Here is a 17,896-nt window from a genome sequence, read left to right as displayed (position 1 = left end):
GCTGCACTCAACCCAGGTAAAGTGAATGGGTACCTGGTAGGAATTTATTCCTTGAAATGCAGCGTGACAGTTTCACTGCTCAAGCCAGGGTAATTAGGCAGCATTACTGTAGAGCGCTTACAGACTTTTAATAAGGTTTTAAGCGCTATATAAGTATGATTATTATTTCTTTTGTCGGACAATAGCAACTCCCTCTGAACATCTCCACCATCACCGCCCTTTCTTCCCTACCCTTCTAGCTCATTATTTGTCTCTCCATCACATATTGTTTACACTAAAAGAAATCGAAATCGGTCTTAAATGAAGAACTATATATATATTTATTTCATAATGAGTTTGAGTACAAATCTATATCGATTGCACCTGAAAAGATGTGAGCAACTCACTTTAAGACGCTACGTGTATACCATAAACACAGTCGCATGCGGTGACTCGTTTCCAACGGGAAGGGGTTGAGTGGGCAAGAATGGTCGTATAAAACCTCTGTTACACCGGAATTCCTAAGTAGTCTCGGGGCACCTCGAGACCAGTCTCGGGCAGGTTTCTAATCCGGTGTAAACGCACAAACCTACCCGAGACCCCTTCTGAGCTATCTCGGACCACCTGGCGATGTGTTCCGAGACCGTTCTCTGGGCTCCCCGAGACTGCTTTGGATTCGGTGATAACACAATCCTGCCCGAGACTGGTCCGAGACAGGGTCGCTTGATGCGCTACACGTGGAACGATTATCCAAACAACAAACACGGCGCGCTTAATGTCTCAATAATAACATCGTATTCTACTACGTTTTATTCCAAATGAGGTCGCAGTCCAATCGTAAGGTCATGAACATGATGAAGGTGCGCGGTGGTTTTAAACAGCATTCTTGAAAGTACGCGAGAGGGAGTATTTCAGATGGTGACTTTGAACATTTTTTTTTTCCAACAAAGTGGTTTGAAATTGTGATATTTTAATCAAAGAAGGATTTTATGTACTCGAGGATGTAGCGACCGGATTTTTTTCTAAATTAAAATCTATCATTTTTAACACACACGGCATAAAATAGGCATTTGCATGTTTTCGAGAGTAAAAAGAGCGTTTTGATCCTACGACAGGTACCTTCATGCAATTATACATTCATGTGCAAGGATCTAAATTTAAATGAAAAGCAAAACAAGAAAATAACACCTTTTATCGGTTTATCGCAAATGGAGAACAAAAGTTTAATCGGGAATATAAACTTAGAAGTTCCGACGCAGGGGAGCTAGTTTCAGTCTACTTGCAAGCTAATAATTCGTCACTTGTATTCAGTGCGGTAGAAATAAGAGATATGAAAATAAAATATTTATTTTTTACACATAAATATACACAGTATCCAAAATATATATATATCGTATTCCTCTTATAAATATCAATAATTTACAAATTAAAATAAAGTCATGTGTAACTGAACTAGCAGCTTTGCAAATTACCGAAGTTTATTCATGGCTTATTTTTTTAAGTACACAATTGTCCTTGTCATTGCGACGGACCCTTCTTGATCGGTCAAACTTGTCGATGGCCATGGTTCCGTTCAATGATTCACGTCCCTGATGCTTTTCTGTCTTTGAAGGAGACCCTATACCTGTGCGGAGTCCTCACCATACCCCCTGGGACTGCTTCGAGGTTTGGATGGGGCGCGTCATCCGGGAAGACCAGCTCGAAGTTCTTGACGATATTCGCGAAGAAAAGGAAGAGTTCCATGCGTCCTAACTTCTCCCCGATGCAGTTGCGCTTACCTGTTTGCAGTTTTGGAATAGAAGAAAAAAAAAAGAAATTTATTGAACATCACACTCCTTTCAATGGGGACACCGACGCATTTTCCGATAAACTCAGGTCATGTCTTCATGTCAGAAACCGTGGACCACGGACGTGTATGAGTCGTTCATACATTTGCGGTACCAATGTTAAGGGGATGTCGAAGATACGACCCACCGGCACCCCGCTTCTGAGCGGAATAGTCAGAGGCGGCAAAAAGTTGTCCCATCTTGTCACCTTTTATAAGATCTTTTAACCACGTTTGCCTACCGACGTGTATATGAAAAAACCTGGTGCCGCCACCTTGTTCATTCGTGTATAAGAAAAGTCATTTTGCGGACGAGAGAAGGCCAATAACCATGAAGGCCAAGAACCATGATAACGTCAATGGATTCAACACGATGAGCCAAACCCTTACTGAGGAGGCGGCATTGATACTTTTTTACGTCTTCTGCATATTTTCATGGCGTTGTTCAGTTTGAAATAGCGTCGAACACGAAAGAGACAACAGAACTCCCTTCTATCTTGGTTGCGAGAAAAATATGCAATTAAAGGTTGGAATGTACATATCTCATAGTGTGGTAGGTTTCACGATAAACCATGTGTCTTTCTTGGGCAAGTGTTGGTCCTGAAAAGGACCCCCAATCTCTTTTGGGCAAGTGTTGGTCCTGAAAAGGACCACCCAATTTCTAGAGAGAGAAAGATACATGGTGTACCGTCAAACCTACTACACTATTCTTCTTCGCCATGGAAACCTTCAGAAATATACATATCTCGTGCTTTTACAATATTTTTTAACTGAGCGGATCGCAACGGACCGAATAGAGTGTGCAGCGGGTTTACCTACCCAAACTAAATGATATCAGATGCTCATCTGGGCAGTATTGGCCATGCTCGTCCAAGAAGCGCTCGGGCTTAAATTTCCTAGGTTCTGGCCAACATTCTGGGTCAAACGAAGAGTATTCGTAGTTCAGCATGATCCATGTCCCGACTTCGAGGTGGTAGTTGTCGATCGTCACAGCGGATGTCGTTGAGCGCATCGAGGAGATGGCGACACTGGCATAGCGAAGACATTCGTCGATCGTTGCCTACGGATAAGATGGAGCGAGACTTCATTTATTTAATGACGTAGTTATAAAGTTTGATGACACAGCGTCATACTGGTGATATATCATGGTATTAGCAACCAGGCGCAGGCCCAATTTGCGCAGGCAAAAAGGTGCAGCTCTTACTTGACCTAAATTTACACGCAGTTGAGTAGGAATGTGGTATAAGTTTGTTACCTATTGTGACCATTTTGTAAATGAGAACGCAGATACGACCTTTTTTAGGAGATGGGGTGATTTTGCTTGCCATATTTAGGGGGCCGAACTTGGAGTGACACTTCCGTTGTTTCTCGTCAGAAAATTCCCTGAGTACATCCACCCCCACTCCTCAATGAATTCGCCGATATACCCCTAAAACCTGGACCAGACTATAATGCTGGTATATGCGATTCTGAGGAAGTCCGCGAGTCCTTCTACGAGTACTTGGACATTGGAATATCTTGACTGATTTAACTGCATAACCGTCCTATAAGTCAAATCGAGGGCTTTGTACCTTAACCTAGCTACCAAATACATTCGATTACCAACCTTGGTATACGGCATTGATGCACCATCGGCCATTGTCACGTGATCGCACTCATACGTTACGTCATCCATCTCTTTGTGCAATTTTTCCTGTATGCTAGGATGAGAACCGAGGAGAAGAATCATCCAATACAAGGTAGTAGCAAGTGTCTCCGTGCCTGCCATGAACAGATCATTCACAACAAACTGCAGGTTAGTCTTACTAAAGAGACCATACGTCGGGTCTTCAGGCGTGGTTCGGTTAATTTCGGATAGGTACATGTCAATGAGGTCACGTGGGTAATCGGGGTCTGATTTCTGGTCGCGGGCGTCGATTTCCTCGCGGAAGAACTGAATCAGCTTGTCCATATGGCCGTAGAACTTTTGGTAGGAGCATCCGGGTAAGTAGTGCAGGCCTGGGACGAGGCTGCTCACCGCAGCGTATTCGATGGCCCGCAGAGATATGTAAAGGGTATCGAGGAGGTCAACGAACCGCGGATCGTCGAGGGTGTACTGTTTCCCGAAAACAACGCCACAAATGACGTTGCATGTACACGACTGGAGGTTCATTAGTGGGTCGAGGGTACCTCTTTCTCGGAGGCCTTTGATAAGGTTGTCGGCCTCAGACGCGATGACACCTTCAAAGCTCTGTCGTTCGACACCAAAGTGCCGCAACGAATGGATGACGAAATTGCGGGTTTTCTTCCAGTACGCGGTGTAGTGGGACCCTATGACACCTGGTTATGATAAATACAATGATGATATTATTTCTTTTTTATAGAAAGAGGATAATTATAATAAAAGTAGTTCACTGAAGAAGAAATATAAATTTTCCAGCTATAAGTATTCAGTGTTCATGAATTTCTGTATAATTTTGGTCCCCTATTCGCTCATACATGCATATTGGAAAAACATTTCGGTACAAAGCTGGGTATACGAAAATTCGAATGTAGTTTAGTGGTAGACATATCATGCCTATTGTGGATATATGATTTCCACTGATAATGCTTAGGAGAATGGCCATGGTTATAAACTTCGTTTCCCATCAACATGATCAGAGGGGGGGTCACTTATTTTCGTGGTATCTGATAGACATGTCCCTTTCTGTAGATTGTTTTTTTTTTCAAGCGCTTAGGCTTTACCTGATTGGGAATCATATCGCACTCCTTGAGTATGTGGAAAGCCTACGTACCTCTTCCTTTGAAGTAATCCTCAAGCGCTGGAAGGGCTCCCCTGTCGCTGAGTAAGTGTCCATCCAGAAGGAGCTTCTTCATGGAGTGGTACTTGTTGAGGACCACCACTGGTCTTGGACCCATGTAGAGCGTGAATATCGGTCCGTACTGCGACACCAAATCGCTCATGTACTTAGAACTATCACCGGCCATCATCATGCCTTTAAGAATATGAGATCCAAAGATTTTAATCCATTAATGATTGCTAGTTTTGTATTTCTGTAAAGAAGGGCTTGCACTGTGCATGATATGAACAAGTGGATGGAGCCGCGATCAATGAAGCGTTTTCAAACAGAACCGCCATGACTGCTTTGATCTTAGTCCCCCAGTCACACTTTTATTTGAATAGTTGCAATAGAGTACCAAAGTGTGGCGTCGGTTGCCATGGCGGGCTAATTCTAAACAGAGTCGCAGCTGACGATCGTCTGTACATTTCCAAATGACTTTGACTCGTCTGAAAAATAGGTTGCAAGCGATCAAATTTCCGATACCAGCCATTTTCTATGATAAACACACGCTTTCTTTCGGCGGGTACATTTGTTTAGAACCAGGCCGCCGTGGCACCATGGCCACTGGCGTCATCGCTTCGGCACTCTATGTCAGTGTGCAGCCTCTTGAAACCAAGGACTGGCTTTCTTAAACCATATCTACGTTTGTACATTGAGGTAACTTGTCAGCTCGTCAATACTATATTCGATTTCCCTGATTCGATTTCATTTTTAAAATTTGCAGGAAGTTGGCTTTGTTTCTTTTTCAAACTGAGATATTGTTAGCATTAATTCTCTGTTCTTGGGTCCTTATAAATACGAAGGAGATACAGTCATACGACCTCTTTCTTGGAAGCAAATTCGTGTAACATAATAACGATTAAATGCGCAGGATCGCCTGGAAAGTGTTTCATAAGAAAAATGATGCTGCGTCTGATAACTTGACAGACATGATTTTTTTTTAGGCTGAGAAATTGTAATTGTCGAATAAAATATTCTACAAGGGTGACAATTCCTTTCTTGGAGCGCGCCCTGGGTATCATTTAATTTTTGCCTAGGACCTTTTCCTACCACAACAGAGACATGATAGATTAACAAGTTAAAGTCTTTGAATCAGGCTCTGAGTACTTGGGAGCGTGAAAGGACCTGTCAGACAAAACGACCGACAATTACTCAATTCGACAGTTTACCATAGTAACAGTGCTCAGCCAATCAAAATCAAGGAAAGTTATGAGATCCACATTCTTGTCCGATCAGACATTTTTCCTTAATTGGCTGAGAAGCACGGTTACTATGGTAACTGTTGGATAAAGCAGAACTTTTCGGATATAACGTCTGATAAGTCGGTTCAGAAAACACTCCTCAGACAATTTTCCAGGCAACAAATGTTAATCAAACGCTCCCCTGGACTTCAAAGTTTCGTCTCAATTTTAAACAGAAAAGAGAAAAAATATCTGTAAATGAGATTTTTGCCCATCCCATGAATACTCAGATTCGCGATTCGAACCAACACCCTCACCACTGTAGGCGCAAGGATCATCTCATTTCGCCATGTCCACGAGCTGCTCAAGCCGCAAATAAATAGCCTTACGGAATAATCCGACCCGATTCGAACACCGGAAAGAAAGTGTCGTAGGAGTTACGATTATGGCTTACCGGGTATGTTCCCGAGTAGTGGCCACCGTCGGGGGCCCGGAGGTAGGGTATACGTAGGCCCTTCGCTGTTGGTTCTGCGATGCTTGATAACTAGCCATGTTAAAGGGAGCACCAGCAAAGCCAGGAACACGGTGTAAATACTCACATCTTCGAGGAATGCCTGGATATGAGATAATAGGAAGAATATGAAGCTACGTTTAACAAAAATGGAACAGTGAATCATATCCGATTTTGTTCAGTTTAAACCATCTAAGGTACGTAAAGATTCTGTCAAACAAAGGCGTTCCCTGGAGGGTCTCGTCGGAGGGTAATTATTTTTCACCAGGAAGAAAAGATATCTTTAAAAGAGGTTAAAGGTCATTGTTATCCAAGGGGCCCTTTCGCCTTTCGTCTTCATCTATACGGTTAACATCATCTTTTATTCCTTGTCACCATTTACCGTTTACTTAGTCTGAGCAAGATGGCTGGTGAGTAAGGAAGCTTAAAAGTGCCAACAGATGTTCATATAATCATCTCGTCATGTCTAAATTTAGGGAAAAGGGTAAGATGTAGACATGACGAGATCCAAAATCTTGCCATCTGATCATCCGATCTCCCACAGGATGTAGACATGACGAGATCCGAGATCTTGCCATCTGGTCTTCTTTTTATAAGAAGTAGACATGACGAGATCCAAGATTTTGCCATCTGGTCCTCTCTTTTATAAGATGTAGACATGACGAGATCCAAGACCTTGTCATCTGGTCCTCTCTTTTATAAGATGTAGACATGACGAGATCCAAGACCTTGTCATCTGGTCCTCTCTTTTATAAGATGTAGACATGGCGAGATCCAAGATCTTGTCATCTGGTCCTCTCTTTTATAAGATGTAGACATGACGAGATCCAAGATCTTGTCATCTGGTCCTCTCTTTTATAAGATGTAGACATGACGAGATCCAAGACCTTGTCATCTGGTCCTCTCTTTTATAAGATGTAGACATGACGAGATCCAAGACCTTGTCATCTGGTCCTCTCTTTTATAAGATGTAGACATGGCGAGATCCAAGACCTTGTCAGCTGATCATCCGATCTCCCACAGGATGTAGACATGACGAGATCCGAGATCTTACCATCTGGTCCTCTCTTTTATAAGATGTAGACATGACGAGATCCAAGATTTTGCCATCTGGTCCTCTCTTTTATAAGATGTAGACATGACGAGATCCAAGACCTTGTCATCTGGTCCTCTCTTTTATAAGATGTAGACATGGCGAGATCCAAGACCTTGTCATCTGATCATCTCTCACACGGGATGCAGATATGACAAGATCCTAGAGCTTGTCATCTGATCATCTCTCCCACGGGATGTAGACATTACGAGATCCGAGATCTCGTCATCTTATCCCTTTTCATAAGGGATGCAGACATGACGAGATGATTATATGAACATTTTGGTGGCATTTTTAAGCTTCCATAGCTGAGAGCCCCTTAAGCATGTTAAACACAAACGGACTTGGTGCATGTATGTATTTCTATGTCTACGGAGTCGGAGTGGATTTGCAACCCAGCCCTGAACTATAGATGGCGCAGTATATGAATTGTTCTGAACCTCGGATTGATCTCCACTTGCAATATACAAATGCGTTGTGTATGCTTAACCTCTTGGTTTCAAGCCGCTATTCATTTTCTGAAAATGTAAAGATTATACATTTTGAATCCAAAAGTTTGAATTCGTAGTCAGATAAAATGAAGGGTGATATCCCTAAACGCCTGATCCATAAAAGAATCAATTTGAACTCTGATATTGATATATTTTGGGAAATTTTACATGTCTATCAAAATGTCTAAAGTTAAATCCCCGAGAAAATATAAAAGAATATAGTATGCTATCCCGTATGTACGAACCAATTCTCAAGCTAGGAATAAAAAGGAAATTTCCGGATACAATAATCGTATATAGCTTTCTGATATGCATCAACTGAATGAGTAAAATAAGTGTTTGAGAGTGTGGAGGTTTTCCGAAGAAAGAGATGAAGAAAGCGCGGGATGATATACTGGAAAAGATTTAATGAAGTATCAGTTAATGGTTAATGAAAAGTGATATGACGGACAAAAAAGGCTTTTGTAAAAATGAAATGTTGAAATAATAGTTTTATATAATATACATTGATTAAAGGTCAAGTCCACCTTTGAAAAATGTTGGTTTGAATCAATAGAGTAAAATCAGACAAGCACAATGCTGAAAATTTCATCAAAATCGGATGTAAAATAAGAAAGTTATGACATTTCAAAGTTTCGCTTATTTTAAACAAAATAGGTATAAGCGAGCCAGTTACATCCAAATGAGAGAGTCGATGACGTCACTCACTCACTATTTCTTTTGTTTTTTATTGTTTGAATTATACAATATTTCAATTTTTACGAATTTGACGATTAGGACCTCCTTGCCTGAAGCACTAAATGTTAAAATAATGGAATTATTATGTTTCCAGGGAGGAATGAAACTTCATTTCACATGACAATGACGAGAAAATAAAAATATTTCATATTTCATATAATAAAATGCCAAAGAAATAGTGAGTGAGTGTCTGAGTGATGTCATCAGTTCCTCATTTGCATACCGACCGAGATCTGCATATAACTGTTTTTTGTGACATGAAGCGAAACTTTAAAATGCCATAACTTTCTTATTTTACATCCGAATTTGATGAAATTTTCAGTGTTATGCTTGTTGATTTTTTTTCTTTTTATTCAGATCAAGTTTTTGTTGGGGTGGACTTGTCCTTTAACTTCCAAACATCAAACTTCAATATAAAAAAGCAAAATATTTTGAAATGGACACCCCTTAATCGTTTAATCGGTTCGGTCCCGCCCTATTTACAGAAACTAATCCGTCTCTGTGGACTAGTGGTTAAGGCACCGCCGCGGCGGTCTAAGCCTTGGGCCCGGGTTCGATTCCCGGCAGAGACATTTTCGGCCTCACCGAAGTTTCCAAAGGGAGGGTAGCTCAGGGGAACTTTGATCTAAGCTACACCTATATCACTATTCTCTTACACCATTTCTTTAAAAGAGTTACCAAAGCTGTTCTACATGTATACATTCACATACTTAAATAAACGAATATAGGCCTATGTATACATATAAACCCTTCAATTTTATTTCGCTCATTGCACCGCTGATAACCAGCCACAAAATATGTCAACCCATCAAACTTTTGGTTGATTATAAAATAAAAGAAAGAAACAACATCTAAATAATTTATCTATCCGCCCTTTCACACGGTAAAAAAAATCGTAAGTTTGTATTCCAGTAAAAAAATAAGGCTAATGACATGTGGAACCAAACTAGAACGTGATTATAATCACGAACACTAATCACAGTCACGATTACAATCATCATTACAATGATGATTCAAGATTCGCATGTGAAAAGGCCCTATTTCTACTGTTTGAAGGATAGAAAGTAAACACAGATTCCAAAAGTCAATATCTTTGTATTGACGTGAATATCCGCTTTTTTTAACTCGTCCATTTGTGTTTGAATGCGACCCTTGTCGGATTATGACATCATCATTGATATCGGGGGCGTTTCATAAAAGAACTTGTCGGACGTTTTATCCGACAAGTCCCATTTTATCCGACAGTTACTATAGGAACAGTGCCTCTCAGCCAATCAAAATCATGGAAAGATGTCAGATCTGACGACTTGTCGGATGAAAATATTGATGAAACGCTCGCCAGGATTCACCAATTGCCATGATTGCAGTCACGCCTACTTTGGCGCAAAACAAAATTTACCTCAAAGCGAACGGAATACCTCCTAATCATCCAAGTGTTAACACATACCACATAAAAATTATTTAGAACATACCGCCCTTTCACAAGGTAAAAAATTGTAATTTGAATGATGATTCCAGTGAAAAATAAGGCTAATGACGAATATTTAGCACGTGTGAAATCAAACCAGAACGTGATTAGAATCACGAACGCTAATCACAGTCACGATTACAATAGCAATTACCATTTCAATGATGATTCAAGATTCACGTGTGAAAAGGCCCTATATTTACTGTTTCAAAGATAGAAAGTAAACATAGATTCAAAAAGTCAATATTAACGTGAATATCCGCCCTTTCACACGGTAAAAAAAATCATAATGTGAATGGTGATTCCAGTGAAAAATAAGACTAATGACGAATATTTAGCACGTGTGAAAATCAAACTAGAATATGATTAGAATCACGAACGCTAATCACAGTCACGATTACAATTACAATGATGATTCAAAATTAACGTGTGAAAAGGCCCTATATCAAATTAAACGTACACTTAATCGTCTCGTAACATGTGTAAATATACTACCCTGGCAAGCTAAATAGTATAGATATTTGACTTGAGATGATGTTAAATTGAACAAGCTGGAAGTTTCATTTCAGCATGCTGCCTTATAATTCGCCATGCTTTGTAATTTTATTGTTGAAAAATTAAAATGTAAGTAATTCGTTATCAATAAAAAAATGAACTAATTCGTTAATTCATTCATTAATTCATAAATACATAGATATATTATTCAATCAATAAACATAATGCCCAACAATAGATTATCTGACTTATTCTCTTCATAGGTAGCAAAATATATCTTTAAAAAAGCACATTAGCAGGTAATTCAATAATGATACAAAACGGAACACGCAAGTAAAAGATAATAAAACTGCACAAAATTGATTTAAATGACCCAAAACGCATCCCAAGAATGAAGGAAACAAAGATGGCTTTGTTCTCGGATGGTTTTAAAACAATTCGGATTTGGCTGCTGTTTTTTTTACTGGTAATTTCTAACGGGGGGGGGGGGGTCAAGTATACATACAAAAAAACACCTAGTTCATTGCATAACCCATAGAAGGCAAAAAAAAATCGAGAAGGAAAAAATCCCTTTTTCTAATGGAAATGCCTTTTTTCAAAATTAAATTGTCTTTTTTTTTCCAAATGAAATACCGATTTGAATTACAAAGTCACAATCGTGTTGGATCGCGCTTCGCGCTCGCATCAGTAATTATTGTGTAGTAAGGTACTCATCCTGTTAATGGTCTAAAATGCTTACAACATGTACAATGTCCAGTTTTCAGGTTGGATTATCACAAATTTTCAGCTCGCGCTTTGCGCTCGCATTTTTCGACTGGTGAGATATGTATCATTGTAATGATTCACTAAATGCTGGATTTAAAAGTTCCAACCTTAATATAGTTTTTAAACTCCAATCTAAAAAAAATACGAGTGCATATAATTTGAGATTTATCGACTTTAAGGTAGAAATCAAACCCAGAGTTCGGAATACAAAGCTAGCCAGGCAATATGCATGCATTTCAATCACTGTATTAAAAGCTACATTTGCATATATACTTTGACATGATAAAGAAACATATTCCGGAGTGTGAACAAAGTAAGCGCAACATCATTTCAAAACTATATTTTAAGAGTCGTTCAATATTCCTAGAAATTAGGAACTCGCGGGAATGAGACGTATTTTGGTCAGATATCATTTGACTTTTTTTTTAAAATACCGAGATTACTCTAAATTTTGTCAAATCACACATGCAATTTAATTAGGTAGATGCCAACATAACAGTTTTCAAAGTAAAAACGTCTCTAGATATACATCCCTTGAAAGATTTGAAGACGTTTTAGGGATCGTTAATTCGAATGAATGTACCAAATCATCCCAAATGTTCAGTATGTTAGGCTACATAAGAAGGAGGGGGAGGATAGATGCTTAAAACTCAGTCAAAAGCAACTTTCATTATTCGCAGCGAAACTTTATCCCCACTTTTTATATCCAACACCGTGTACAATCTGACCATCCGATTTTGATTTTTTTGCATGGTCAGCCCCCCCCCCCACACTTTCAAAACCGTTCCACAGCCCATGGTATTTCATTACTCGTTTGACAAAGTCGTTTGATAAATCTGTTTGCAAATTTCACTCTCTAGTGAAGAAAACTTATCTTCAATCTATCGCAAATATTCAACTTCAACTTAATAATAATAATAATAATAATAGTAACAATAATAATAATCATAATAATAAACAGTTTTTGTATAGCGAATGCTACATTCACTACGAAAACTTTTTTTGGTACACTCTAAAAATTCGAATGTTAAATCAACATTTGAAAGGTTGGAGGAGTGACAACCTTTTCCAAATGTTACATCCAACCTTGTTTAAAGCTGAATCCAACATTTGAAGTGTTGGGTAGAACCATTTAAAGTGGTAAATGCAACATTTAGAAAATGTTGTCACTCCTCCAACCTTTCAAATATTGATTTAACATTTCTTTTTTTTTTAAAGTAGTAGATCATCTTTGTTTAGAATGATTTTTTTATTTATTTTTTCTTCGTGATTCATGCCAAAAATCAATTACCAATATCTTATATTTGTGTAACTAAGAATGTATCCTATACATGTATACGAATGTTATGAATGCAGAAGAAAACAATAAATTAAATCAAAATCTATAAGGGCTTCTAAGGGACTTGGATATCATTACCCCGGCTTTAGCTTTAATTTTTTTCAGATAAAATGTTGTGGGTATCTTTTTTTAATTGTGAGACTTAATGTATTAAACAATCACATAACGAATGAACTAAGTCTAGTGGAAAAACAGATATCAATTCGCACGGGATAAACAAATTTCAACTGAAATATAACAACTGATACTTTCGTTTCACCATGTTTACGGAGCAAACTAGTCTAGATTGGTTGTTGTTATGAATCTATGCGATCAGCTCGGCCGCTTTGCTCCCTCGATCGCTTACAGAGGCTAATTATCTTCTAAATTGTATTAATTTTTACCATCCGATGAAAAATGGGGGAAAATCATGCATACACCCATACTAGCCTATAGCTAGCAGATGATAAGGATTTCAGCACAATATTTCTTTTCTCAAATAAGAAAATGAAATAAAATGCACTCCTGGGCCCAGTCTTACAAAGAGTTCCGATTGATCCGATCAACCTCAAGTATATGGAAATCCATCAATGTCATAATTGTTTCTTCAGGTAATTTGCACAATGTCCTTCGAAAACAGAGAGAAGCCTACTGAATTGTCAAGAAAACAGTGAATGTATAAAATATACATCATATCTAGAAAATATTTTGAGCAAACATGTGTTTTAGATGTTGATGTTGCTGGCTTTCCATAGTTGTGGTTGATCGGATCAATCGTAACTCTTTGTAAGACGGGGCCTGAATATCCAAGTTGATCAACATCCTACCTCGGGCTCCATTGCTCTGTCAAGTCGAGTTGTAATCGGGCGACAACGAGTTTCCAACATCAATCGAAGGGCCGAGCATCCGGCGTCCTGGCCAACACAGTCTCCTCGTAGACAAATTCTGAAAATCCATTTCGTTAGATGCTTATAAACACCGCCAGAATATACGCTTGGTTGTATTTGTCTTTGGTGCAGGCAGCAAAACATTTACAAGAATGAAAGATTATTAAGATGATTGGCGCAAGGAAGGTCTCTACGTAATAGTTAAAGATAATGAGGGAAGGGGTTCAATTGACCTTTTTTTCGTTTGACTCCCTGTGGCTCTTACTCGCGGCAATCAATGGATGTTCGATGACACAATCGGAATAGCAGCCACTGAATATTCATGAGGATTACAGTCCCTTGCCGCGCCCATCTTTTGGTATGCATATTCATACAACACGCCCCCGATTCCTCAAAACAGGGAAGGTCTTTATATTATAATTTTACTCGTTCACAAAGTTCGTTACCTACATCATTGATGAATTACACGAGATGATTGCATCTCTATGTTCTCTGTTGTTCGATTATATGCAAAATCTGTGACGGTTTCATATTGGAAAAAAAAGAATGTCTACTTGTCAATGATTGGAAAATAAAGGGAAAATCTATGGCAATATACGTCTGTGCCCACCGGGAGGGGTTTGATTCAAACTTTAAAAAAAAAATCACCAACTGGACAAGTTGGGTTAAGAAGACTTTTGAGAGCAGAAATAATTACACAGGAGGCCCCCACAGCCGCGGTTTTCAATTTAGGTGTTCGACCATTCTTCCCTTTTTCCCCTTTTCCTCCCTTATTTTTTTCTTGCTTTTCAAAATCCTTCTGGCGACAGGCTTGCACAGGGTCGCCCAGACTACCGGGGGGGGGGGGGGCACGTGCCTCTCTTCAGGTCTGAATATCAACAATTTCCAGCTCGCGTTGGCACTCCCATTAGATGACTATGGTGAGATATGTATGCTCTTCATGAATTCCTAAAAAAAATAGACATAAAGTCCCTGTTTGGGGGGCCACTAGGCAATTATACAAAAAATTCAGCTCGCACTTTGCGCTCGCATTGTTTGTTTAGTGAGACAGGTACGTAGCATGATTACAAAAAATTGCTTATTATATTTATTATGTCTGAATATCAAGAATTTTCAGCTTGTGCTTCGCGCTCGCGTTATCAGTGAGATACATATCATTTTAATGGCACAGTCATTAAAATATTTATATTAGGTCAGTATTTCTGGCAATTGAGCGCGCTTCGCGCGCCCACTAAGTGACTCAAATTTGTTTACTGGTGCCCCCATCCAATGCCGTGACACACGGTACACCACTGATATCATTACAGTTTTTGCAAGTCACGTAGTTGGGGATGGGCGGTCATTGAGAGATAATTTTATAAGTGTACTTTAATCGGGCTAAATATAAAAGTGATATAGCCCACAATGATAATACGCCGTACGCGTGTTTACTCAAATATATCGTTCTTATTAATAGGGCCTATGTCAGTTTAAGCAATGCAAATAACAGAATCAAGTCATGGGGGGCTTATATTATTAAATAAATAATAGGTGGCGCTCTTTGCCAGAGGATCCGAAGCGCAAGCATTACTATCCCAGTGCATTCAAGAAAGCAATTCTACCACGGGTACCCATTCACATCACCTGGGTCGAGTGCAGCGCAATATGGATGGATTTATTGCTGAAGGAAAACGCACAAGGGCTAGGAAATTCGAACACACGACCCAACACAACCCTCTTTTTAAAATACGAGTCACATGGCCACTCGACCACGACGCGCTCGCAGATATAACACAAAACGTAAAAAAATGCATGGCAGACAAAAAACATGTACAACAGATAGACAGCGCAAAGAGATCGTGATCAAGATCATGTGCTAAAAAACGTGTCAAAAACAAGTACAGAATGAAAATAATGAAGTTAAATTCCTGTCACGTCCCCTACTCTGGTAAAGAATGTCGTTCCGTCGTAAGCTTTCTTAGATATTAGAGAGAGGTAAAGAGGGAGAGAGAGACGGACAGAGATTGAGGAGAGAAATAAATGAACAATACAAATACATTATTATTGCCAAGAAAACTAAGAAACCAAACATGCAAGTAGTCACGTATACAGTTTCAGAATCTATTTACTTCGAATCTCTTTTTAAAGAGAAAATTTCAATTTCATAGCGAAATGTTAGAAGAAAAAAAAGTTCAGAATGGGCAGAATAAGGCAAATTTTAAGTAATTTGACGGCTTTGTCAACATGATCAGAAGTATTGATCATTATTTTTTTAAATATTGTTTCTGCCTTGAAAAGTTGAGGGGTGATTTTTTTTAGATGATATAAATGATTATAAAATATTTGTGCTATCAGGACGAATTTGACATCAAACAAATGAGCATGCTCCTTCATCACATTGCTTTGTCACCAGGAGCTGAAAATATTTAAGTGTCATTCATCCCCCGAAAATCTTCATATTTGAGACAAATTAAAAATAAAAATTGGACAAAATAATTTTATATTTGTGCTGGTTACTACTAAACACATACATTTCAGATTACACTTTTTTGTTCAGTGGTGACATATTATGATAGAAAATGTAATATATATCATATATGTAACTTTTATACATTTCTATGAAACAATGTTTGAAAAAATAATAAACAATAGAATACATTTGGCATGAATATTACTTTTTTCTTCAAATAAAATTCCACCTGAATAAACGTCAATGCCAATGGCATCCCAATCGGGCTTATACGCTCTTTCATTATATGATACCAAAATTCGTCATGGTAGTATTTATATTTCTGAAGATATAGTAAATTTTACGATGTCTGGCAAGCGGATAAATTTCACTGAACATATGGGTGTATGTAAATTTTTGGCCTCAATTGTATATCCCACCTAGCCCCCCAAAAAAAAAAAATAATAATAATAATAATAATAAATAAATAAAAAAAAAAAAAAAAAAAAAGTAATAATAAATCCGAGTGTCTGCAAGATCAGTCCATGGATAGGATAGCTTCTTCTGAAGAGCCACCATACTACCATGTGAGTTAAAAAAAAATTTAAAGGACAAGTCCACCCCAACAAATACTTGATTTGAATAAAAAGAGAAAAATTCAACAAGCACAACACTGAAAATTTCATCAAAATCGGATGTAAAATAAGAAAGTTATGACGTTAAAAGTTTCGCTTCATTTCACAAAACAGTTATATGAACGAGCCAGTTACATCCAAATGAGAGAGTCGATGATGTCACTCACTCACTCACTATTTATTTTGTTTTTTATTGTTTGAAATATGAAATATTTTGATTTTCTCGTCATTGTCATGTGAAATGAAGTTTCATTCCTCCCTGAACACGTGGAATTCCATTAGTTTAACATTTTGTGCTTCAGACAAGGAGGTCCTAATAGTCGAATTTGTAAAATTTGAAATATTGTATAATTCAAACAATACAAAAACAAAAGAAACAGTGGGTGACATCATCGACTCTCTCATTTGGATGTAACTGGCTCATTCATATAACTATTTTGTTAAAAATAAGCGAAACTTCAAAATGTCATAACTTTCTTATTTTACATCCGATTCTGATGAAATTTTCAGCATTGTGCTTGTCTGATTTTTCTCTATTGATTCAAATCAACATTTTTCTGAGGTGGACTTGACCTTTAAGCACCTCAAAATTCACCAATTTAAGGAGAAAAATGTCATGAACACCTAATTACTACACATAGCCTGAGAGTGTAAGTTGACTGTGACCCTTTTCACACGTGAATCTCGAATCATCATTATAATGATCGCTATTGTAATCTTGACTGTGATTAGCGTTTGTGATTCTAATCATGTTCTAGTTTGGTTTCACACGTGCTAAATATTCGTCATTAGCCTTATTTTTCACTGGAATCATCATTCAAATTACAGGTTTTTTTACCTTGTGAAAGGGCGGTATGTTCTAAATAATTTTTATGTGGTATGTGTTAACACTTGGATGATTAGGAGGTATTCCGTTCGCTTTGATGTAATATTGTTTTGCGCCATAGTAGGCGTGACTGCAATGAGTGAACCCAGTGCCCCGTCTGATCAAATCAATCGTAACTCTATGGAAATCCATCAGTGTTCTAATTTTTTCTAAAGGAAATTAGCAAAATGTCCATTGTAAATAAAGGAAAACACACCAAATTGACAAGAAATCAATAAATTTATGGATGTACATTCATTTCTAGAACTTTTTGAACAAGCATTTTATATATTGACGTTACTGGCCGCCCATAGTTGCGGTTGATTGGATCAATCGCAACTCTTTCTAAGACAGGCCCCAGATGTCAATGATGATGTCATAATCCGACAAGGGTC

The 17,896-nt window shown here is 38.3% G+C and overlaps 1 protein-coding gene across 1 annotated transcript; it reads right to left on the bottom strand.

Moving 5' to 3' along the window:
* Window positions 1-296: 296 nt before the first annotated feature.
* LOC121430368 (cytochrome P450 2C16-like) lies at window positions 297-13,776 on the bottom strand. Its single transcript, XM_041627655.1, has 6 exons — window positions 13,514-13,776; window positions 6,262-6,421; window positions 4,579-4,779; window positions 3,411-4,123; window positions 2,624-2,864; window positions 297-1,757 (listed from the first exon to the last, which is right to left on the bottom strand). The coding sequence occupies exons 1-6, from the start codon at window positions 13,715-13,717 to the stop codon at window positions 1,561-1,563; spliced, it is 1,716 nt and encodes a 571-aa protein (XP_041483589.1). The 5' UTR covers window positions 13,718-13,776; the 3' UTR covers window positions 297-1,560.
* Window positions 13,777-17,896: the final 4,120 nt, after the last annotated feature.

This window comes from Lytechinus variegatus, chromosome 16, assembly GCF_018143015.1.
Source record: "Lytechinus variegatus isolate NC3 chromosome 16, Lvar_3.0, whole genome shotgun sequence".
Taxonomy (NCBI): Eukaryota; Metazoa; Echinodermata; class Echinoidea; order Temnopleuroida; family Toxopneustidae; genus Lytechinus; species Lytechinus variegatus.
Note: the sequence above shows the minus strand (reverse complement) of the source record. Positions and strands in the feature narration are given on the sequence as shown.

Coding starts and splice junctions, on each gene's coding strand:
- LOC121430368 (XM_041627655.1), bottom strand. CDS start 13,717: ATGTTTTGCTGCCTGCACCAAAGACAAATACAACCAAGCGTATATTCT. Junction 4,780..6,261: donor ACTACTCGGGAACATACCCG/GTAAGCCATAAT, acceptor ATATTCTTAAAG/GCATGATGATGGCCGGTGAT. Junction 2,865..3,410: donor CATCAATGCCGTATACCAAG/GTTGGTAATCGA, acceptor TCTTATCCGTAG/GCAACGATCGACGAATGTCT.